Raw genomic sequence first — 26572 nt, 5'->3', positions numbered from 1 at the left:
AGGGCAATGAAGAGAAGTAGATGGTTTTAGGACATGCTTTGGAGGTGGAGCTGAAGGAACTTGCCGACAGACTGATGCTGGAGTGCAAATAAAAGAGAGAAATCAAGGACAATACCTAGAATTTCCGCTGGGCTAACTGCTTATCAAAATGTGGAAGACTGAGGGAAGAGCAGGTTTGGAAAGAACAATCAATGTGTGGATTCAAATTCCTAATATGTATAGGAAAATCTATGTGATGATGTGACCCATCCTATCAACAGCTGATACAAAATAAGTGAGTCAGAATGACCAGGACATGGCATGAAAAGACCAATAGTGGACACTGAATCTACTTAAATATAAAACTAAGTCTAAATAAAAGGAGCATTATAATTCTTAAAAGAAAAGATACTAATGCACACTCATGTCCCAGAATAACCAAAAGTTCTGAGGTTAAAACCCCCAAATAAACTAACAAACGTCTGAAAATTGGGAGAAGAGGCAGAAGGGTATAAATATGCAAAATTCAACATCTTTAAACCTAGAAAGCCAGTGACTGCTTCATTTCTTAAGTTGATAAATCAAAAATACTAAGCATATTATTCAAAGTCTTACAAGCCATCCTCTGATAAAACTAGACTGTGTATCTTTCAAATTATCAGCAGTAAAAATAAAAGAACCCTTTAGCCATAATTTTTTAAAAGATTCAAGAAACATTAAAAACGAAAAACCACAACAGAAGATCAAACATCTCACTGAACAATAATATAGTAATAGACTCATCTATTAAAAGGAGAAAGACTCAGACTGGGTTATGAAGTAAAAGTCAAATATGATTTTTTATAAGAGAAACACCTAAAAACCAATGACCCAGAAAGGATTAAAGTAAAATGACAGGCCCGAGCACAGCAGCTCTGTCCATCTGCTATACACCACATGAACATGAACAGAAGGAAGGAGGACAGGCAATACCAACGCGACAAAGTTACATTCAAGGCAAAACAGGCATCCAAGAGCACTAAAAATAACAATTCTACCAGGAAAACTCTGAGAAAATATCAGAAGACTGCCTGAGAGAAAATAAATCCAATAAAATCAATGACTTACATAAATATCAACAGTAACCAAATAGAAAGTGTAAGAGGGGAAAAAATGCCATTCACAATAGCAAGAAATACCATAAATATGACGATTTATGTGGCAAAAGCTGTAATACTTTCCTGGAGACCTGAACAAGAAAAAAATTCTTATTACTGTCAAAATGCCAAATCTTCTAAATTAATCTCACAAGCTTTTTTTTCTCTTTGATAAAAATGATTTTAAAGTTCTTTTGGGAAAAGAATTATCAAGACACAAAGGAAATAACTGAAAAATAAAATCAACGAAGATTATAAAATGCAATGAAAAGTCAGAGGCATCAGAAACAGGATAGTACTAAACTACGAACAGGAGGGAAAACAAAGCACTGGAACAGAAAACAAAACTCATGGTCCCATGGATATTGAGTTTATGACACTCGATACATTTCAAACCTGTGAATGAAGACTGAGGCTGGCAAACGGCTTTGGGAACTTGTGCAGCTATCTGAAAAAGAAGAGCCCTGGAGCTCTCCTTCACTCCTTAGAGTCAAAGCACTCCTGATGGAGCAAATGTGTAAATGTTGGAAGAAAAAAAAAGGAAAAAACTACAAGAAATTACAGTTAAATAGTTTTAGAACTGTCTAGTAGAAAAGGCGTTAAGTATGAGGAAGAGGGGAGCAGAGAAAGGAGGACTGACAAATTTATCTAACAGGAAAAAGCACACTTGTGCACAGAAAAGAACAGGATCACAGGCAGAGGAAGAAGACAGAGCCAAACAGGGGAAAACTTTTAAAACATATAAAGGGTCACTACTCTCAAAGTGCAAACAGCGTCTAAATATCAATAATAAAAGACAACCTAACAGCAGTGGGCTAAGTATTAAGTATAGGCAATTAACAGAATATAAAAATGGTCAAACACTAAAATCACATCATCAAGCATTTATTGAACTTCTATGTTATTCTTTTTGGGGGAAAGAATTTAAACACTGGTCAATCCTTATATATGAATGAATTCTAACATAAAGTCAGCAGCTTTGACAAAGCAAGGCAGTGAGAAATTCCAACCTTTCAGCAAGTCTTAATTTATGGTCCCAGCAATTAATCCTTATGTGTTAAATAATAACATCATATAATAATATTTTTTATGGTTTATTGAGAAGTCAGAATTGTAGGATTTTAAAAACATACTCATTAATTCATTATATGAACTATAATCAAAAGTAAGCCATACCGTCAAGTCAAATAAGTGAAACGTGCTATTAACCAGCCCAGTGTACTCACTGAAAGCAGAGCAGGGATAAACGTCCGTGCTTCCTCTGCGAGCCCAGCCCACTCATCATCTGGACTACAACTGTCCCTTGAACACCAGGTGACTGCTCTGGAAGAGGCCAGTGCTTGCATAGTTCTGTTATATTCTCTTCTATTTGGATCAGTGACATTTTGGAGATCATTCTATACTTATTAGGTAGAACTTAAGAGGACTCTAAAAGAGAATTGTTACAACAATTTCTATTATCCAGGAAAAAAAAGGATACCGTACATATCTCAAAGCTTATTTTTAAAGTGTTGCAGCATATGCTGCCTCACTAATAGCTCTCTAATGAATCATACACACAATGATCAAAATATTATATTTGAAATACAAAACCATTTTAACTGCTCAAATTAAGAAATTGCTTGGCATAATTATGGTCACACAACTACTTTACATGTCTAAGTTTATGAAGCAGCAAAGGAACAGATCACCAAATATTCATCTACCTGGTCAAAAATTACTAATCCTCATCCCAATGACATTTTTTGCAGAAACAAAAAAATCCATCCTAAAATTTATATGGAATCTTTTTTTTTTTTTAATTTTTATTTATTTATTTTTTTCCCCCAAAGCCCCAGTAGATAGTTGTATGTCATAGCTGCACATCCTTCTAGTTGCTGTATGTGGGATGCGGCCTCAGCATGGCCAGAGAAGCGGTGTGTCGGTACGTGCCCAGGATCCGAACCCGGGCCGCCAGCAGCAGAGCGCTTGGACCCAACTGTTAAGCCACAGGGCCGGCCTATATGGAATCTTAAGGGACTCTAAACAGCCAAAACGATCTTGAAAAAGAAGATCAAAGCTGGATGACTCATACTTCCTGATTTCAAAACTTACTACAAAGCTATAGTAATCAAAATAGTGTGATACTGGCATAAAGACAGACATATAGACCAACGTAATAGAACAGAGAGCCCAGAAATAAACCCTTGCATATATGGGCAAATGATTTTTGACAAGGGTGTCAAGACCATTCAATATGGAAAGGACAGTCTTTTCAACAAATTTTCAACAAAGTGCTGGGAAAACTGGATATCTATAAGCAAAAGAATGAAGTTGGACCCTTACCTAACACCAAATACAATAATTAACTCAAAATGGATCAAAGACTTAAAACTATAAAACTCTTAGAAGGAAACACAGGGCAAAAGCTTCATGACATTGGATTTGGCAATGATTTCTTAGATATGACATCAAAGGCACAAGGCAACAAAAGAAAAAATAAACAGGACTTCATGAAAATTTAAAAATTTTGTGCATCAAAAGACACTATCAACACAGTCAAAAGGCAGCCCACAGAATGGGAGAACATATTTCCAAATCATATATCTGATACGGGATTAATATCTAGAATATATAGAGAACTCCTAAAATTCAACAAAAAAACCCCAAACACACAGATTCAAAAATGGACAAAGGACTTGAATAGACATTTCTCCAAAGCAGAAATACAAATAGCCAACAAGCACATGAAAATATGCTCAACATCACTAATCATTAGGGAAATGCAAATGAGAGAGAGAGGAAATAATGAGATACTCTTCACACTCCAACAGGAGGGCTGCTATAACAAACAAAACAGAAAAGTAACAAGTGTTGGCAAGGATGTGAAGAAACTAGAATCCTGTTTCAATTGCTGGTAGGAATGTAAAATGGTACAGCCACTGTGGAAAATAGTATGGTGGCCCTTCAAAAAATTAAAAATAGAAGTACCATATGATCTAGCAATTCCATGTTTGGCTTTATATCCAAAAGACTGAAAGCAGGGTCTTGAAGAAATATTTGTATGCTTATGTTCATAGCAGCATTGTTCACAATAACTAAAATGTAGAAGCAACCCAAGTGTCTCCATCAAGAGATGAATGGATAAGTAAAATGTGGTATATCCATACAACGGAATGTTATTCAGCCTTGAAAAAGAAGAAAATTCTGACATATGTAACAACATGGATGAACCTTGAGGACATTATGCTAAGTGACATAAGCCAGTCCACAGAAAGACAAATACTGCATGATTATACTTATATGAGGTCCCTAGAGTAGTCAAAATCACAGAGACAGAAAGTAGAATGGTGGTTGCCAGGGGCTGGGGGAGGGGGGAAAGGGAAGTTATTGTTTAATGGGGACAGAGTTTCAGTTTTACAAGATGAAAAAAATTCTAGAGATGGATGGTGGTGATGGTAGCACAACATCATGAATGTATTTTATACCACTAAACCGAACACTTAAAAATGGTTTAGAAGGTAAATTTTACGTCATGTGTATTTTGCCACAGTAAAAAAAAAAAAAAAGAGAGAGAGAAAGCTAACTACTGCTCTTATTAGAAACTTTTAGTTGCGCCAACATGGATGGACCTTGAGGGCATTACACTAAGTGAAATAAGTCAGAAAGAGACAGACATTGCCTGATCTCACTTATATGTGGAATCTTTAAAAAAACTAAAAAACAACCAAGCTCATAGACACAAAGAACAGATTAGTGGTTGTCAGAGCCGGGAGCAGGGTGGGTGAAATGGGTGAAGGGAGACAAAATGTACAAACTTCCAGTTATAAAATAAGTAAGTCCTGGGGATATAATGTACATCATGGAGACTATAGTTAATAATATCGTATTGCATATTTGAAAGTTGCTAAGAGAGTAGATCTTAAAAGTTCTCACAAGAAAAAAAAATCCTGCAACTATGTATGATGGTGGATGTTAACTAGACTTATTATGGCGATCATTTCACAATACTATATACAAATAGCTGATCGTTATATTGTACACCTGAAACTATACAATGTTGTATGACAATTATACCTCAACAAAAAAAAGAAAAGAATATTTACTGACCTAGAAAATGTCCTTTATGTAATGCTGGTGAGGAACAGCATGCAGTACATGTAGTATATGCTAACTCTGTAAAATGTTTACATGTATGCACAGGAGGAAAATGGGAGGAAATATACTAAAAGGCAATAACAGTTCTCTCTGCGTGATAGAATAATGGATTATTTTTATTTTCTTATACATTCCTGAATTTTCTATTCTTTTTTTTTTTTGTGAGGGAGATCAGCCCTGACCTAACATCCATGCCAATCCTCCTCTTTTTGCTGAGCAAGACTGGCCCTGGGCTAACATCCGTGCCCGTCTTCCTCCACTCCACGTGGGACGCCGCCACAGCATGGCCTAACAAGTGGCGCATCGGTACGCGCCCAGGATCCAAACCCCAGCCGTCAGCAGCAGAGCGTGCGCACCTAACCGCTACGCCACGGGTCCAGCCCCCTGAATTTTCTATTCTTTGCAGTTAACCTGAGTGCAATACCAATGCTAATACTTTTTTTAAAAGATCCCATCAAGAAAAAAAAAAAAGAAACTTTTAGGATATCAAAATAATAGAATTGTTTCAGGTTTTATATAGTAGTTTTGTTTTCAAAGCAAGTTACTCAGCATATTTTAAAACAGCCTTCAGACAGAGGTGTGAAAAAAATAAGCATTAGGCTAAGGCCAGAATCATTAAACCTAAATCAACCAGCCAGAGAACAGATGACATACAAAATATCATTATCCCAGATATTACTGAATAGCCCCCAAAAACCAATAAATACTTTCCTAATCAAATTCTCATAAAAGCTAAAATTGAAGTTCAAATATTTTACTGTAATCTTAAAAGAAAATTACTTTAACACTGTCAGTGTGTCTTTCAATTTTTGAATGTGCACATTTCAAATTTTATTTAGCAACAAAACTATTACATCAAACTCATCTTTAAATAACAACCTCCACTGGAATTTAATATAACCATATCAGAGATGGCCTACTGCCCCAACAACATATAAAGAAGATTTCTTTTGGAAGAAGGGAAACCAGGAAGAAAATACGGAAAATGCTTTTAAGTCCTGTCTTTATGACCTGCACAATGAAAGTGTTCAAAAATTGTCTTGAGGGTTTTAATACATACCAGGCTCCAATTTGATAATTTTTACTGCAGCCAACTCTCCCGTATGTATATTTCTGGCCTAAAATGAAAATGAAAATAAAATTTTTAACAAGTGTGTTAACTACATGAGAGTTACATGGTACTATGTTAACTAGTTGCTTATCCATCATGCTTTTAACAAAAGCAAAAAACAAAATTTTTATTTCCAATGAGTATACTCATTTTCCCATTAAAGAAAAATATAGAAAAGATACACACATACACAAAAAGTTACCTTTAGTCTCACCACACAAAAACAGCCACTGTTTAAAATTTTGGCGTACTTCCTCCAAGTCTTTTCTTTATACTTGAGTTAATACTTTTCTTATTTAAAAAAATACTCATGGTTTTTATATATTTTATAAAGACAGTCATAGGTCATTAAAGGAAAATAAATCATCTGTATCTTACCACCCAGAGAAAAAAGAGTTAACATTTAGTGTATGTGTTTTCTTTTTTGCCCTGTGTGTGCATGCATGTGTGTGCATGTGTGCGTGTGTGCATGTGAGTGTGTATGTGCTGTAGCAAAAAATGATGCCATAGCAGTCTTCTACAACATGATTTGCAATGCTGCCTAATTTTCCATTGATGGGATATATAATTTATTTAATTAATCTGCTATTGTTGGATACTTAGAATTTTAATATTATTTTGCAATTAGAAGGATAATTATATCTTAGCTTTATATCTATCCACAGCCTTGATTATTTCCTTCAGATAAATTCCTAGAAGAAAAACTATTTACTACTTAACAAAATATCTTGGACAGACTAACTATAATTAGTGCTGCAATGATTATCACTGCAAATATTTTAGCACATATCAGACTTTATCAGTAAGGCAATCTACAAGTATAATTGTTAGGTCAATAGATATGTGGATTTAAAATGGATATATTGCCATATTGCTCTAAAAAAAAAATGTGAATTTATACTCCCACCACCTTGGATGTTAAATCTGTATCCGCCAAGTTCTACCGTAGGTACAAATTTTTATTCCGTTTTTGAAATTATGTACTTTCTCTGTGCTATACATATTTTAAATGGCAAATTAATAGTCTCTATAATCATTCTTCCTCACTGCTAGACACTAAGGGTGTTACACAGTCGTTTCATTATTTAAGATTATTTCTTTCAAATGGATTCTCAAGTATGAAATTACTAGGTCAAAGGGTATGAATAAGAACATTTAAGGCCATCAACACATACTGTCTAAAAGCCTTGGGCCATTATACTGTCATCACTAATATGAACACTCATCTTCACTGCACCCAGTGGCATACCACATGTGGAAATGCAATTCAGTAATTTACAACATCTTTCACTTACTATATTAGATTCGAAAGTGAACTTTCAAACTTGGCATAAAAAATAAGGAGTGTATGATAAAACAGGAAAGTATGATTATACTAATTTTCTGGATTGGATAAGTCACGTTACCAGAGGAAACAGGAAAAGCAAAAGGGAAAGGAACAGAAGGATGACAAAGAATGTACGAAGAGAGCCTTAGAGACGACATCCAGAGGATAAGAAAAAGAAAAGAATGGGGAGAGGGATACAGAGGGAAAGTCACAAACAGAAGGAAGACAAAAAAAAAAGGATTTTCTACAGCACAAGTCTCGAATATTCTGGATGAGAAGTTCATGTTTTCCTCATCTACTCTGGTCAGTAGGTAAGGAGGGGTCTCAGGGAGAGAGAACAGACTTTTAGCTTCCCCCATCATCAACAAACACACTTAGAGGAATGGGAACAGATAGCCAGCAGCCACACACCATTCCTATCCTCTCCTCTTTCTTGCCCTTGGACAAAAGACTTGTCTGTTAGCCTCAGGTCTTGTCCCAGTTCCTAAGAGCTTTCAGCACTGTAATCTCTCTTGAGTTACAGAAAGTTACGTGTATATAGATTTAGGCTGCCCACTGCTCAACATTTCACATGCCAGTGAGATTCAGGTACAGAAAGCATGGCCAGAAGTTACAGATTAAGTAATGATAACTGACCTCCTGGGAATCTTATTCAGTGGGTTATAGATGTGTGTTAGAAGACAAATTCCATAATAATGATGGCAATTACATTTGGAATGCTTTATAGTTTGGAGGAACTTTCATATTCTTTACTTAATTCTATTTACTTAAAAACAAAAAAGACTTAGTTCAGTAGAGTTAAGTGACTTGCCAAGGCCATCCTGCTGACAGGGGCAAGAGTCAGAGTTAGAACCCAAGAACTGTATTCTGATGTCATGGTTTCACTGCTCCTTTCAATACATGAGAATTCATTTTCTAAATGCGACTGGCTCACATGAATATTAGCTAGTTAAGGACTTATTCAAGTCACCATATGCAATTGCTCTGCAAACTGTGTTATTCCATTTCCTAACCTCTCCTGAATACATCTCCTCTACTCCTCCATTGCTTGTTTTGTAAATAAAGTTTTAAAAAAATAAACGCAACATGTACTAGAGAAAAGTATTAATTACATAATAGATCTCAGGGGTACTTTTGTTGAAAATAAATTTACAAAGTAATATACTAATCATCTTTTACATTAAATTAACAGTTATTTCCTATGATGATTTTCAATGTAAAGGAATGTGAACTCCTATATATCTAAAGTCTTAAAGAAATAATTTGAGAGATGAATTTGATCCCAAGAAAAATATTATTAAATACTCTAAAAAAAGTTAACAAATGAAAGTCAATAGCCTTCCAACACGTTTAACTTTTAAGGCTCCTGTATTATCATCCAGCAACATCTCCACTTCTATCCCTAATGTCGGTACATTTCCTGGTTTTCCCTCCTTCCCCATCCCCCTAACTGGTAATTTAAAAAAATTCACTGGAATCCTAGAAAACAGAAAAACATCTACGGACATAAAGTGGAAGTCTACATATTGAGAAGAAAGATTTAAGTATAAGAGAGATGGCACAAGAAAGTAACATATATGTATACTCACAAATAGGGATAGTTGAACCATTCAAGGTTCTAAAATTCAGGTAAGGAATGCCATGTTTAACTCATGCGACAGTGATAGATGCTGACACATCTCCACAACAAAGTACCTTCAGCCTATTCATTACACCAGTTTTCCAAGCAAAACAGGCATTAGTGCAATGCACTCTGCCAGTCACTGGAAACCGAAAGAAAATATGAATCTAAATGTCCCAATTACAGATTATCAAACAAGTGCCAACAACATGAAAAGATCTAATATGCTACCCTGAGAGTCCGGAACAATTAATTCTGGTTTCAGTCAGATTAATTCTCTTCCCCTGCCCCTTAGTCAATTCAGACTTGTCCTTCAGAATGCAATTTAGGAATCACCTCCTCTAGGAAGTCTTGCCTAATATCCCAAGGCTGGATTAAATGTGTTCTCTTCTTAGCCCTGGGCATGATTCTTTGAAGGACGGTGCCTTAGGTAGATGGCTCTATAAATTTGTTGAATGGACAATTATGATTGTAGGAAGGTTATTACTGTCTTTACTTAAAAAACAAGAATAAAATATTAAAATCCTCTGCAACTAGGAAGTGCTATGACATTGACAATATACTGTTTTAAATGGTCTTTTTATTTATGTTGATTCATTTTCAATTTTTATTACTATGAATTAAATAAAGCATTTTGGAGAAAAAAATTTATTTGTAAAAAATTACTACAAAATAATATTTTGTTTTTAAAAATTCAAATAATATAAAATAAGTAAAAGATGACAGTACCCCTCCTTCCTAATCCCATCCCCCTGAGGTAACTACTATTAATAGTTTAGAGTATAGCCTTTTAATTAGGTTGATTCTTAAAAACACATATACTGACAGTTTGACAGTTTCTTACAAAGCTAAACATAGTATTACCATATGATCCAGCAATCCCCATTTCTAAACATTTACCCAATTAAGTTAAAAACTTATGTCCACACAAAAACCTGCACAAAAATATTTACAGCAGGCTTTATTCATAATTGCCAAAACTGGAGCAATCAAGATCTCTTTCAGTAGGTAAATGGATAAACAAACTGGCGTACATCCTTACACTGGAACATTATTCAGCGATAAAAAGAAATGAGCCATCAAGCCATGAAAAGACATAGAAGAACCTTAAATGCATATTGCCTAGTGAAAGAAGCCAGTCTGACAAGGCTACATCCTATGATTCCAATTCTATGACATTCTGGAAAAGGCCAAGCTACAGAGAGAGTAAAAAGAACAACGGCTGCCAGGGGTTTGGGCGGAGAGGGATGGACACATGAAGCACTTCGTAGGGTGGTGAAACTATTCTGTGTGAAACTGTAATGGTGAATACACATCAGCATACATCTGTCAAAACCCACAGAACATACAACACAAAGAGTGAATCTTAATGTAAACTATGGACTACAAAAATAATTTATCAATATCGGTTCAATAATTGTAATAAATATTCCACACTAACGCAAGACGTTAATAAAAGGGGAAACTCTGTGGGTGGTTGGGTGGGAGTGTGGATGAATGTAACTCTACGTACTATCTGCTCAATTATTCTGTAAATCTAAAACTGTACTAAAAATTAAGTCTATTAATTATTTTAAAAATACAGATAAAATTATTTAAGTATATAGACACTTTCAGACACATTTATGAGTCAATTTTTATGATAAGAATCAACACAAATATGTTGTGTTTCAATTTAATAGAACCAAAATGAAGACGAAAGGACCAAGCACACCTTCTTTTTTTTTTTTTTTTTAGAGATTCTGAGGGGCTCAGAAAGGAACAGATCATTGGAAGATTTGAACAACTACAGAAAAAAATAAAGACAGTATTTTACAATTCAGCCAAAACATATTATATATACTTACAGAAGTAAAAAGTAAAGAAAAGAAAATGAGCTATAACTCCCACTGATAGGATAAATACTTAAATGTCAGTCTCCATTTTGAAGACATGTTTCTGTTTTCTCCAAATGAAGAACCGATGGGCAAATGTTCGTACTCTGTAATTTTCCAGCTGGATTTTTAAAACAGAAAGCAGTACCAGGCTCTTTTATAATGAAAGGCAAAGAGGCTTTCAGAAAAAAAGATCTTCTAAACAGAGACTTTACAGATCCAATTTACTAAAGAGATCTTTCAGAAATCTAACTATGCAATTTCACACTATAATCCAGAAGAGTCATAGACACTACTGGTTTTTGAAACCCAACATTTCCCTCCAACAAGTTAAATGTGATATTCTCAAGTATTTTTGGTTTTAACTTGAACACACAAGAATATGAAGATCCTGCATTATGTTAACAAAAGGAACTAATAGAAGTACCACAGCACCTCTCCAAAAAGGATCTAAATATATTTCTGATTCCTAATCATTTTAGTAGGTTACTGGTATACACTAATATTCAGACTTAAGAGTGTACTAAACACCCAGAAATCGCATAAAGTATTTTACTATAGTATATCTCTTATTTAATCAGTAGTTTAAATTACTGAGTGGAAAAAGATAAACTAATAATAAATGAGGTCAATGTCATTACAGAATCCATAAAAGAGCCTTTCCAAAAGTTAAATTAAGTTTCTATTCTTATTGTCAATGCATTTCCCTTTAATCTCTTAATTACTGTGTCCAAGTCAATTTACTACTGGAGAAGTACTTTAACTCAAACTCTTTTCCTGTCTTGGATTTTTTTTGTGTGTGAGGAAGATCGGCCCTGAGCTAACATCTGCCAATCCTCCTCTTTTGTTTTTTTTTGGCTGAAGAAGACTGGCCCTGGGCTAACATCCATGCCCATCTTCCTCCACTTTATACGGGATGCCGCCACAGCATGGCTTGACAAGCGGTGCGTCGGTGCACACCCGGAATCTGAACCTGCGAACCACGGGCCGCCACAGAGGAGTGCATGCACTTAATCGATTGCGCCACCAGGCCGGCCCCGAGAATTTTTTTAAACTAGGGTAAAAAATGAAACTGGCAAGTGATGACAGTCATCTAAAAGCTATGGCAACCAAGAGGGTCACCACGAAGATAAATGAGGGCAGCTCTTGTGCTCCACTTCACTATTCTTCACCTTAGGCCCCTCATGCTATCCCCAGTTAACTTCCTTCCAGCACATTTTTAGGATCACAAAATTCTTCCATGAAGCCAACTGAGGGCATCAGTTTTAAATATGTCCCCTTCCTCCAAAAATATTCCTTAACATAACAACAGAAAATCCAGATGTCTCAATATTTAACAAGCTATCTCTAGCGGCCAGTGACTACTCCTCAGAGTCAGAACTACATATTCCAGATTTAAGAACATGAACTACAATACAAAACTAGCAGCCCAGCATCTATAAGGTTTGAAGAACGCAAAGCAGCCAGTATGTCCACAAAAGAAGTAAACGGTCAATCACGTCATAGGCTATAAAACCTCTATACCTGATTCTTTATGGAACATTGTTTTCGACTGGTTCATTCATCAACAAATGTTACTGAATACTTACTTATGCTAGGCACTGTTGCTGATACTGGGGATGTGATAAAACAAAACAGTTCCTGTCTTCAGAGAGCTTTTATCAGCTGGAGACAGGGAAGTGAAGAGTAAACACAATATAGTGTGAGAAATGCTCTCAAAGGTGATACAAGACAACACACGAGGGTTCTGAGCCTGTCAAAGCCGGCTAGAGAAAGCTTCCAAGAAAAATTAAATCTAAGCTGAGACCTGATGAGAGACTTTCCTGGGAGGGGGAGTGGGTAAGGGAAAACGGCAGAATTCCACGCAAAAGTATAAAAATAGGAGAAAACACGGGTGTTTCAAAGAAGTAAAATTATCTTGCATTAAGGGAACATTAAGCATGTAAAGAGGGGATGGTGAGAGAGAAGAGTCCTTTGAGGCTCAGGACAGATTGTATCACTTACTATCCTCCTGTAGCTACCACCTACTAACATCTTGGTCACCCCTCTTGGTTCATTTAAGACTCTATGGCCCCTGGCTTGCAGTCTTTCTCTCCATCCTTCTCCTGCTACCATTCTTAGAGACTTCTACATCCAGATCTCCTCTCTAACTCTTCATTCCTTGATTTCCTATCTGAATCTTGACGTCAAACATTGTACTTCCTGATCGTGACCTCCTATCCTTTCAGCTCACTTTCTCTAGTCCAACCATTCCAGCCATTCTTCCACCTTATCAACCAATGCATTCCCTTACAACTACCAATTACCTCTCTCAATTCCTCTCATCCTCCCTTAATGTCAGGGTTCCATGGTCCATCACTCCATTTATAATCATTCTCTTGCAGACATCCTTAACTTCCTTTCCCCTCTTTCCCTCCATCACACTAGCCTGGCAAAATCCTAATCTGATTAAACCCAATTATCCAGTAATTCCATACTGGTACTGAATAGCTAAATGTTACTAGAAAAAAATTACAAAATTGTGCTAACTGATCTTAATTTCAAAGCATAACACAAATCTAAAACTACAACTTCTCCACTAGGTTTGATTTTCTACTCTTCATAAGGACTATTTTACTCCTTTCTCTTTAAACCTTCGATAATGCCTCAGCCTCTTTGTTACTCCCTCTTCTCTTACCTATTCTGACTAATGATGGAATTTCACCTTTTCTTTATCTAACATTCTCCGATGTAGTCCTGTGGCTTTAACAATCATGTCCAGGACAAATCTCTCCTCACTTAGCTCTCGACTCCTAAATCCATGGAAACCTGACAGGCATCTCAACCTTAACACATCTAACACAGAACACCCGGTTATCCCTGCGCCACAATCCATTCATCCCCACACCTTCCCAATCTAAATAAAATTTACTGCATCCACCCAGTTGCTTAAATCCAAAACCCAAGGCCATTCATTCCTTTCCTTCATATTCTTCACATATGAAATATCAGCAAACCCTGATGGCTTAAAAATATAAACCAAATCCATTCACTCCCCTCTACCTCCTCTGCTATACTCTAGTCCAACCTTGTCTCCATCAGGAAATGGCAAACTATTTAACGTGAAATACAAAGAAATAGCAAGTCAAGGATAACTCCTAGTTTCTGGATTGCACAACTGAGTAGACAGTGTGGTCCCATTCGTTAAGATGACAAACATAAGAAGATGGACACATTTCATGAGGGGAGGGGGAGGGCAGTGAAGGGGCATAGATGAGGGGCTCAGATTTGGACACATGTATTTAAATTTTAAGTTCCTATGTAAAACTAACTGGTCATATCCTGTAAGCCATTTAATAGACAGCTCTTGAAGCTCAAGAGCTAAGCTGACTGGAGACAGATTTGGGTGTTATCAACATTACTGAATACAGTAGGCAAATGAGATATCTTAGGAAGAGTATGTAGAGTTAGAAGAAAAGAGAGTCAATAACAGAATCCTAAAAAATCACCCACATTTAAGGGATCATGAAAATAGAGAAAACTAAAGCTAAAACTACTCCAGAGGTACTGTTCTATTAGAATCCCAATTTGGAGGAACTTTTGGAAATCATCTAATTCAATCTCCTTTCTAAAAAGCAATTCTTTTCCACTTAGTCTACGGAGGTCATTTGGTCAACCTGATACATTCATTTTTAGGATAACTTTAGTTGTATAAAGGCTTTTTTATGATAGGCAAAATCTACTTTCCTATAATTTCTCCTCAGGGGTTCTAGTTTTGGTTTGTGAGATAATACTGATTTAGTCTATTCCTCCTACTATGACAAAGCGCAGATATCTAAATTCATTAATTTAGTCAGTAAGTATTTATTGAGTCCCTACAGTCAAGGGGCCTAGGTTCTAATTTTAACCTTGTTCAGATAAAAATATAAAAGCTCCCTTCTACCTATGGATGAAAAATGCTAATTTCTTCAACATGCCACATACAGATTCCAGACCCTTCCCACCATCCTGGTTACTATTTACTTTGACTATGTGCTCAAAGTCTGATGTCCAACAAAATGACAGTAGTTAAAATATTAGATTCATGACATTAAAGGTGACTTTTCTTTTTTCACCTTTCTATAAAGTTATGATACTTTTAAAATTGAAAAACAAATGTTGAAAGTGTTATAGTCAAAACAGAATGTAATACTTTATCCTCTGACAAGAGCAAAGTAAAGTGCTTCATTTTACTCCTATTATAAATTCTTTAGGAAAAAGAGAGGTTATAAACACTACTAATATAATATAAAGTTGTTATGTAAATGTCAAGGAAACCACTTTCAATAAGATTATCAAATTTATGTGAACAGTATATAATAAGAAGAGGAGCCACTTACAGCATTTCCTCCACATGAAATTTAAAATAAAGACTAGCCACTCCTTATTGTAACATTCACTGAGCACCTCTTATGCATCAGGTACTTTAGGTATGAGAGCAGTACTGTTTAGGTGACAGCAAAGAATTACAAAGATGTACTTGCCCTGTTTTGAGTTTCAATGGGACAGATTTTAGATCAATACAGGAAAGTTTTCTATAGAACTTAAAAAGGAACCAACGGCTTCTAAACACAGTATGTCCTTATTATTTAAATAAGTTAAGTGACCATTTGTCAAAGACAGAGAAGGGGATATATGCACTGTGTGAGCAGTCCCTGGCAGCTCCCAACTCCTTAATTTTTGTGGAGCAGTTATTTCCAAGCTGTCTTCCACACACATTGACACAGGTCTGGACACGGCTACCTCAGCCATGGAAGGAGGCTGTATTGCAGGGTCTTCCCACTACGAGGCAGACATTCAGAGCCTGAGGCCTTCCCGTTAGGGTGACCCCAAATCTGTCCACATGACTTACATCTCAGGACACACTGAAGCCTTAGTCTGTTAGGACACTTACTTATCTCTGAAAAGAGTTTTCCTAATACAGATCGATTTCAGCAAAAGGAGAGTTCCTGAGGATTACTTACATTAAACTAATTATCTGGAAGTCTTGATGGCAAAGGAAAGGGAGAAAAGGGCTTGAGTTAACATTAAAATAGGTAGGGAAGATATGAACTCTCAATCACTGTTTGTGGGTGCAACTTTTGGGGGGAATAATTGGTCAAAATTCACTAAAACCTTAACTTAGAAAATTTAATTCTAGAAATTTACATAAAGAAATAATTAAGGATGTGTGAAAAGAATTTGTTCAAGGATACTGATCATAGCACTGCTTATAGTAGGGAAATACTGGAGAAAATCCACTTGTTCAACAGTAATGGATTAAAAATTCTACAGTGATACAAGGAAATAATACACAAATATTAAATGTGTATATTTACTGACATAAAAAGTTGTTTCTGATATATTGTTAAATGAAAAAAAGTATATATCAAATACATATACTATATACACATTTATTTATTCCTATATCATAGTTTTCTAAAATGAACACACATTACTTAAAATGTATTTTAAAAATAAAAGGTAGGAAAGAAGGCTATCTATCTGAGGCAAGGAAGAGAGAGGCAAAATAGGAAGGTGAGTCCTACCCAAGTATCTATGCTACCACAGAGAGAGCGACAGGAAATTAGTCCTCGGGAAAAAACGGTAAGGGACTCAAGCATCTCCACTGTCTACTAAAATTAGGAGCGAAAAAGCTTAAAATGCAAAAGTTATTAGTAAGTTATTCAAAGTTCTATCTATTCAAATATATTAATTCACGCTCACATCAGATTGGCCTGATATTGGTAAGAAGCATGGTTAAGACAGAGGGGCAAGAAGGGCCAGGGCACCTAAAAAGGGTTGCATGTGTGTAAGAAGTAGCACATTGGTCCCCAGGGCAAAGCTGAAGGTCACACTCTTCTCAGGCAGCCCTGTTTACCGCAAAGTAGACAGAGGCACACAGAGGAACTAGCTAATGCTGCAGGAGGCAGGCTGTTCCATCTGCCTGAAATAATTAACATTTTGTTTATTTTAATTTATAATAGCATTACAAAATCTAGCTTATGGGACTCCATTAATCCAGGGAACAATAACCATAAGTTCTGAAGTTCCAACAAAATGAGGGCAAGAGAAGGCACAGCAGGAAGGATGTCCAACAACCAAGAGAAGGGCAGTCTCCTGTTTTAGTTATTTACGTTGTAGGGTGGCTATGTGCTAAGCCATCTCCATAGGAGCGGCAAAGCGAGCCTGGACTCTGACCTGGACAACTGAGGGTAACAGTAACGACCAGAGGTCAAGAAAAGTGCCTCTGAAAACTGGTGCTGAGACCTGAGGCTTACATGCACATTCAAATCAGTCCAAAAATCCCCACCTCTCAGCAGAGCCTCGAGGCTGCCAAGTCTCATCTCACCATTTGACCATAATTTGTATAGAGCTTATTATGTGCTAGGCAACGTGGTAAAGGCCCTGTGCACAGCAATGGATTGAACGATGCAGTTCTGAGGTAGCGTGGTACAGCAGAGAGAACAGAGATTACAGAGTCAGAAGATCTGCATTCAAGTCCTCATAGTGCCATCTACTAACCGTAAGATCTAGGGCAAATGTTAAGTTTCTTCTTGGGTAAACTAGAGATGATAATACATCTGTCCCCTGACCACATAGGATTATTATGAGAAACAAATAATAAACTGGTTATGAAAGAGCTAAACAAATATTAGTCACTCTTAGTCATTTTAATCCGATTTCATTTTTATAAAAATGTTGGAAGATGGGCATGACTCACGGGCCCAAACACCTCCAAGGACAGACCAGGCTACCAGCCTGGCTTCCCACATCATCTTCTCAAAATCTCAGTGGGAGATTATGACATTTAACAGAAACAGAGCTACATTAGACCTAAATTCATCTTGCCCTTTTCAGAGAGCTATCTACTTTCTCTAACTTAAAGAGTACTTCACACAACTGGAAAGCAACAGCCTTCTGATAACACTCAAACATGTACGAATACTCCAACTCGTCCAACAGAGCCAAGTCAAAGAGCCTGCTCCAATTTATCTGATCTTGGACTAAATTCTCAAATTGACAACAAAGGCTTGAAAACACAAGTACCATTTGTTAATAAGCTTCATGTTTCTCTTCCTGTGTATTTGGTCTGAAACCACAATTTAGAGTTTAGAAGTGAAACTTTTCATAAATCTTGACAGCAACACTAGAATAAGAAATCTAAGTAATCTGCATTCTATCCCATTTGTCTTCACCAAAAACACTGGAAATGATGGTTAAAGTGAAAATGCTGAACCTATGTAAATAAAAATAAACTAGATGTATTACAAGCCTAAGGCAGAGGCTGTATCTACAAGTCAACTTTGAACTAGAATTTATGTACCTGGGCTAGTGATGGATGGCCCCACTCTATGCCTATCTTCACCAAGATGAAAATATTTTAAAGACTTCTTTTATATTTTTCAAAACATTTCTATGAAAGTAGAAAAAAGTTTTTAAATAATTTGCCTCCAGCCATGGTCCAGAGCTTCACACCTACCACCAGAACCATGTTCTCTTTTCAGGCAGTCACAAAATAAGCCTACTTCTGCACAGTAAGGAAAATAAATACTAAATAACAGTTTAACCATACAATTTATAAAATACTAAACATCCATAATAGTAACACTTCATCCTAATAAAACGCTTTATTTTTTACAGTAACCTTATGCCATATTTAACATAACACCTAATTAAATAACTTTTAATAAGATATCCACTAGCTTAATAAAAAATGTAATTTCAAATAAGATTTTTGAAACACAGTCCTTCTTATTTTCTGCTGTTAACCAAATATTTTTCTAAGTTATTCACTCTCTCTCATCGGAACATGAAAACCCAATAGTCTTTCATGTCAGACTCCCAGGACATAGAAAGGATAGTATGTTCACATAGTTAAACTGTATTAGCACCAAAGAAAAAGAGAAAGCGGGTGATGTTTAGATATCAAATGTCAGAGAAATAACAAGCAGCATATATACATCCATTCTCTATCACCTTCAGATCTGGGGCCAGTAGGCATGTCAACAGACTTTATTTTATTAGCATTTAAAGATTCGAGAACACTGGTAGAGACAGAGTAGAAGCAACTACATTTCCTTTGTTTACAAAATTACGCTTTTAAAAAATAACATACGAATAGGTCACCTACACCCAAGTGCTGAACTTAACTAAAATCACGATGACCTGTGCTCCTGCAGTAGCCAATGAAATGCAATGAATGTAATGACTGTGTCTTAGTTCTAATTCCTGACCCTAAGCTTACAATCTAGCTGTTCTGGCGATTCAGTGAGAGAGAGAGATATTGAAGACTTCTTCTGATTACCCAGGTAGCCACGTGTCGAACTCCCTCACTTGGCTCAAGTCTTTGCTCAAATCTAACGTTCTTCATGGGGCCTTCCCTGACCATCCACGTGTAATTCCCCAACCTGCCTCTCCCACCCCACCCTGGCAATCCTAATCCCCTTTAACCTGTTCAACTTTTTTCTTCTTTCTATATCTTTATTCACTTTCTAACATAGCATACAACTTATTAATTATGTTTATTGTTTACTGCCTCCCTCCCTCCCCACTAGCATGTAAATTCCTTGAGGCAAGAAACTTTCTGAACTACTTTGTTCACTGACATATCCCAAGGCCCGAGAACAGTGTCTGGCACATAAAAGGCCCTCTATAAATATTGGCTGAATATTACCTTTCCACCCTGTCATCCCACTGCTTCATCCCAGCTCCCCATTCATCAATGTGCCTCATCCTAACCATACTTAGAGGGACACAACTGGGGCTGGAAATCGATGGAGGCTCTACTTCCAAGAGGGAGAGAGGGAGGGAGACAGAGTAGGAGGGAGGGAGGGAAGAAAGGAAGGAAGAAGGAAGCTTTAAATTTATCCCTTCTTTTGGTCCCTAAAAATCTCATCCTAAATTTTGCCTTTAATCTCCTTTCTAAATTCTCAGTTCCTCCCAAATTCTTTGTCTTCATTTTCTTCTCTATGGAATTCCTTCTCTAAACTCAGCAACACTTCTGGTCACTTGGGTGATAAGACAGACTTAAAGAAGAATAACTGACAGCTGTAATCAATCAGTCTCAATGGAAGGAGAAAAACAGAAACAGTGGAAGAAACATTTGTGCATCTCCTTTTTCCCTTCACAGCTAAGCTGCTTCAAGGTGTGCTCTACATTTCCTCCACTTCCTCACCTACCATTCACACTCAACTCGCTTGCTCTTAATGAACCTTCCAACTCCTTACTTACAAGACCACTAGGTTGCTCACACCTTCAAAACATAGTTATTGAGCACATACTATGTGCTAGGCACCATGCTAGGCTAGCTGATTCAGCAGCAAACACAAGGTCCCTGTTCTCATGCAGTTTGAGTAGAGCGGGAAGACTGACAGCAACAATGATGAGTGACAAATGAGTATTATGGTAAGAAATCATACAGCAGACAGATATGACCTTATCTAAGGGACAGAAAAGGCCTCCTTGAAAATGTGATGTTTAAAAAGAAACCCAAAGAGTAGGAGATAGACAGACAAAAGAGAAGAAGACTGTTCTAGGAAAAGGAAGTAATACCTGCAAAAACCTGAAGGACAGAGAGTAGAGTGCATATAAAGAACTGAAAGAAGTTCAGCAGGACTAGTGTGTCAGGATAGGCAGGGCCTTAAAAGGCATATTATTCCAAGACTTTATTCTATGGGCAAGTGGAATAAAGGGAGAATGACACAAAACCTTAGATTTATATTTTTTTGGAAGATCAATACATTTTCCTTATTGCAGTCAGAGCGGAAGGGAACAAGAATGGATGCAGGAGGTGAGAAAGATGAACTCTTGAAACTCTTGATTTCAATGAAAAGAATTTCTTCATAACTCTTTTGTTTCTTCTCAGACATCTTCAATATACTATTTTCTTCTGCCCCTACTGGAAGACTACCACCTTTCCCCAACTCTCCTACAAACTTTCCTGGGTGACCTCACCTATACTTCACAGGTACCACTCCATAAATGGTGATGATGACTCCCAAACCTGTGTCCCAGTCCAGCTCTCTCAAGGCCAGAGCCCCACTTCCTACTATCTATTAGATATATCCACCTATGCAATGCCATATGTCCAAAATCAAACACAAGATCCAGACTCCACAAATTTGCTATTTCCTAATTCTGTTGATGGCACCAATGTAGTCATCCAAGCCAGAAATTCTAAATGCCATTGATTACCTATTTTTTCCCACATCGATCACCAGGCAATTTTGGTCATCTTCTAAATATGACTCAAATCCATCCCTTCCTTTCATCTCCAGGACCAGTGTCTAAATTTAGGCTTGCATAAACTCTCATCTGGATTATTGAGGAACTGGGCTCTATAATTCCCACAATGTGTCTAATCCATCCTCTACATCATGAGAGATTCCCTCCTAAAGTGCTTCTTCAGTTTACAGAAAGAAGACCAAATTCTTTGACATGACATACAAGGTCCATTATCTGGTCCTTTTCTGCCAGAAAATAGCCTGTGTTCTCCACTCATGACATCTCTGCCAGGTTTGGTCACACCAAACTTGGAACACAGATGCAGATCCCTCAAAACTCATGGTGGTTTCTCAAGATGCCAGGTGTCTACACACACTATTCCCACAGACTGGAATATCTTTCCCATTTTGTCCACCTGGAAATCACCCTGAATTCTTTTAAAATCCAGTTAATGCCCCTCCTCTGTTAATCTTCCCTGGTTCACATCACAGTTCTCTCCTTTCCTCCCCCCATCCCCAATGGAGTCAGAGTTGGGCATTTCTTTCACTTCACTTCTACTATGCACTTACCAAATTATGACTATTTACATGTCTATTTTCCTCATTAAATTATATGTTCCTTGTTGACAGTGTACTTTCTCGTGTTTGCATCCCCATACCCTAACACACAGTTGGCACTCAATAAATATTTCTTGAATTAATGAATGTTTACATAACTGTGGTGATGTATTAAGCTTTGTCTCTACACAATGGGACCCTGGGATATGCTTCAAAGTGCCTAAAGCTATTTCAGAATTGTGACTTGTGGCTTGGAGAGAAAGGGAGGGTATACAGAACAGAGGGATTCACTACAGTGGACCCAGTTCATCCAGCACCCAGAGGAACTCACAGAAGTGATAAGACTACATGACAAAGATTTCTACACAAATTATAACATTATTTATAATTGCAAAAAAATCTAAAAATTAGAAACAACAAATATGAGAGTTAGAATGACTAAGTAAATGAGGGTTTGTTCAACAGGTCCTTTAAAAATGGTATTTTTGAAGAATATTTAATGACCAGGGAAAATGGTGGTCATTCAAATCAAGTTGAAAAAAGAGATACATCATGATTCAAATTTTATAAAAAGCTATTTTTAGAAACATACTGGTTTAAAAACATTTAGGAAAAAAGCCTGAAGTAAACTATAATTAACTATTAACAGTATTTATCACTGGGTAATTTTCTGCAACTAATGTCATTCAACATATATTTACTCAGCAACTATCTGCCTGCTACTGTTCCTGTCCTCCTGGAGCTAAACACGTTATACTTTTATAATCAATCAGAAAAAGCAATACAGTTTAGAAAAAAATGCATGGGACTGCCCACTCTAAATGTGTATTCCACAAAAGGTAAAAAAGATTCCTAGAACTTCTCTGGAATCTAGGTTGGGAACAATTTTGATACAAATATCTGGATAAAGACCACCCAAATGTCTTGCACTGTGCTTGTGGACTGTATTATGATACTACAATTGTCTAGATCTCTGTGGACAAAAGGTAGGAGAGCCCCTAAATCTCCAAACTTCCTTTTCCTATTAGCAGATTTAAAAATCAACAGTAATTACAAATAAAATTTGCTCAGTTGAAATTTAATGCTTCATCCACCTTCCATCGCATTCTTTTCTCTTCTGTGTTTCTTTCCCCTCCACCATTTCTTGCTCTCACCCTCATTTATTTAAAAGAATCTTTATGTTCCTCTTCCCTCAACCACAGAGTAGCCAGATTGAGCTATCTCTTCTTGGGGATTCTCAGCAAGACAGGAGCTTCAGAGGGGAATCTGTGGTTTTGAAGAACACAAAAATAATTCACAAAGAATCTCAAAGCTGTAGTCCTTTGAAAGCTCCTGCTTCATAAGATACCTCAGGTGTAAAAAAAAAAAGTAGGGATAATATCTGATAATCTCAGCAACTAATTTACCTTCATTATTCTTCACTGTTATTATTTTACTAGTTTATATCACTGATTGAAAATACTTCTAAAACTTTCTCGGATTTTCAGCTCATCAAAAACACAATGATAAATAGCAAAATTACTCTAACTGCTCTGAGCTTTAAAAACTTTAGCACTACAGTTTGAATGTTACATGTTTTTAGTCATAGGAGAGGAGAAAGGAGAAAATATACACTGACAAAATTCTGTAGGACTTAGAGCGCTGAAAATGGATATGCAATGAAACAGTCTTCCGGAAATATTTTTCCTAGACAACTCAAATAATTAAAATTTGTAATAAAAATATATATGCAGGATATCATAATAGGCATTACAGGAATACATAGAGTATTAAATGCTAACTTAAAGTTGTGATGTCAAAAGCATATGCCCAAAGAACTAGGTGACAGAATTAGTGATACGCATTCATTCATTCATCAAGTTTTTGGAAAGCACTTACTCCGTGCCAGGCATAATTCTAGGTGCTATTAGAGACAGACCAGTGACAAAAACAGATAAAACTTCTGCCCTCATGGAGTATGTTAGTGGACTAAGACAGATAATAAACCAGAAAAAATAAGTAAAACATTCTGTTAGATGGTGATAAGCGCAAACGAAAAAACAAGGTAGGAAAAAAGATGGAGACGGTGTAAAAGGAAGGAGGGAAGGGAGCAAGGCCTGTGGCTGGCAGAGGAAAGCCACTCTGAGCAGAGGGAATAGCAGGAACCCAGGACCAGAGTTGGGAAGATACTTGTTACGCCGAAGGGTGAGCAAGCAGGCCAGTGCGGCTAGACCAGATGAAGGAGGGGAGAGCAGTAGATGAGGGAGATGAACGGAGGGGCTGGAGGAGCATCTGCGTAAGGCTTTCGTGGACAGGCAGGATAGCCACAGGTGGAAACGGGGGTGGGAGGTGATCCCAGGTAATCAGAACAAAGGAAAACAAAAGACAAGGAACCAGGGTTTTGAGAATGTTTAGGAATCAGAGGCTAGCCTAGTGCGGAATGAGTATACATGTAAGTGTGAGGATAGGGCATCGTGAGGGGGTGTATGATAAATATTCAGTCTTGGATCGTCTGTTTAGGAGCTGTGGAAGAAAGACACAGGGCAGAGAGGCACCAGGGTGAAAGGCAAGCATTAGCTGCGCCTTTAAATATAACCCTTTGCTTTCCCTGGCAAGAATAAAATACTGCTCGAGAGAGTTGCTTTAGCTGTTATATTTACAAAGAAAAAAGGTGGAGGTCTTGGGATTTTTGCGGGGAAAACAGTTTAAGCACTTTGTTGTAGAAGGGAGGAGAGAAAATATACAAGAACTGGAGTTTAGACTACTGTAGTATTAACATGAACTGAACTGAACTGGTCTAACACATAGTGAATCATAAGCCGAAGACGACTAAAAAGTGGGACTGAAAAGGCAAACAGGCATTTCAATTTTTGAAAGAGCATTCCACAAGATGGCTAACCTACAGATAAACAAGTAAGCGTTAACTACCTCTAATTCTACTTAAAGAAGAGGATTCTGTTATAGTTGTCCACTTTGAATTCAAAGGTATTCACAAGGCAAGAGCTGGGACCTTCCTCACAATTCAACGCCCCACACCTAGAACAGTGGTGTTCTACTTAGCAAATTCAAATGCCTGCTGAAGGAATAAAAAGCCTGCCCATTACAGTCCATCTCGGCAGAATCAAACAGTGCCAGAGCTGTCATAACACCACCTTAAATTGTTACTGTTAAAAGGAAGGATATTAAACAAAAGCGGAAAAGCAGGAAGAAGGGATGTTTTCCTTCCACATTACCTACCACCTGTGCAGAACAACCTACGCCAGAGTCTACTGGTTCATCACCCACATGACACAAGGCCATTTCAGCTACATGCAGGGTGTTGTTTGGAATAATGGGGTACACATCATGATTAAATTCAATAAACAAAGCTGTTGCAAAATCAAAGGAAATTTCCCTTACTATACACATGAGTTGCACTAACACTCCCTTTTTGGAACAGAGAACAAAAAGCATAAGGCAATCTGAAACAATCTCTTTCCTTGATCCTTCAAGAACTCAGTGGATTTAGGGAATTGGGTTGCTTCTCTATGATTTTTTTTTAATTCCCAATTAAGAGTAACTCACTCTCATCATTTGTCTCAAACAATGCAAAAGAGCACAATTTAAAAGACAGCAGCTCTTCTCCGCTCTTGGTCATGGATGTTACTAATCCCAGAGAAAGGAACTCCTCAAATCGAAGAAAGAAATCATCCATCAGAGACGAACGATGAAACTCCTGCCAGAAACGCCTCTCTCCACACACAATGTTTTGACCCGGTATTAGACTGCGTACAGGTAATGAGACAGGGTTCCACACGACTTTTTAAATCAAGCTCATCCATTTAAGCAAGTGCTGTTTTCAATGCACATATCGGAGAGTCCGGTCATCCGCGAGCGCTCCTCCGCGCTGGCTCCGCAGGCCGGCCGACCCCCGGGAACCGGCGCGCAGGCCTCCACCGCGGAGCGCGGCCGGCCCCGCGGGGCTAGCGGCCAGGGCGCCGCGCAGCGAGGCCGCCCCCGCCAGAGGCCACGGTGGCCGCCCCCACCCCTCGGGGCCGCCGGGCCGCGCCTACCTTGTATACGTCCCCGTAGGTGCCGCTGCCCACCCGCTGCACCAGCTCGTAGTCTTGCTGCGGGTTCCGCCGCAGGATGTCGGCGCCAGGCCGCGCCGGGGCCTCCATCTTCGCGCGGCCCGGCCGGCGGCTAGCCCGACGCCCTATCCGGCCCGATCCGATCCGCGGCCGCTAACGAGACGAGGCGGTGCCGCCTCCCAACATGGAGCCTCCGCCGGCACGAGGACGAGCAAAGGCTGCGACGGAGGCGGGCCCGAGGGTGCCCGCCCGCCCGCGCGGCCTCCCCGCCCGCCGGTACCTGAGGGGCCGCCGCTCCGTCGGCGCCGCCCGCCCCCTCCTCGCCGGCGCCGCCCGCCCCGCCCCCCCGCGCCGCCGCACGTCCCCGCCTGCGTCACCCGGACACGCGCTCCCAGCCCGCCTGGGTCTGCGCCGCGGCCGTCCGAGCCAGAGCCGCCCTCCGCGGGCCCAGACTGCCGCCCCGAGGCCGGGCCGGGACACGACACCCGCCCGCGCCGCGCCCGCGCCCGCGCCCGCGCCCGCGCCCGCGCCGCCCGCTCGGACGGGGCCGCCTCCGG

The 26572-nt window shown here is 38.3% G+C and overlaps 1 protein-coding gene across 1 annotated transcript in view; it reads right to left on the bottom strand.

Annotated features, from left to right (window-relative positions):
- The window catches only part of MAP4K5 (mitogen-activated protein kinase kinase kinase kinase 5), a 115988-nt gene extending 89716 nt beyond the window's left edge, over positions 1 to 26272 (bottom strand). Inside the window, exons 1-2 of the mRNA XM_058540600.1 lie at positions 25998 to 26272; positions 6313 to 6370 (exon numbers count right to left, since the gene is read on the bottom strand). Coding sequence (XP_058396583.1) covers positions 6313 to 6370; positions 25998 to 26105 — 166 coding nt within the window. The 5' untranslated portion in view covers positions 26106 to 26272. The remainder of the gene's footprint in view (positions 1 to 6312; positions 6371 to 25997) is intronic.
- Between the last annotated feature and the right edge of the window lie 300 nt (positions 26273 to 26572).

This window comes from Diceros bicornis, chromosome 5 (genome assembly GCF_020826845.1).
Source record: "Diceros bicornis minor isolate mBicDic1 chromosome 5, mDicBic1.mat.cur, whole genome shotgun sequence".
NCBI lineage: Eukaryota > Metazoa > Chordata > Mammalia > Perissodactyla > Rhinocerotidae > Diceros > Diceros bicornis.
Note: the sequence above shows the minus strand (reverse complement) of the source record. Positions and strands in the feature narration are given on the sequence as shown.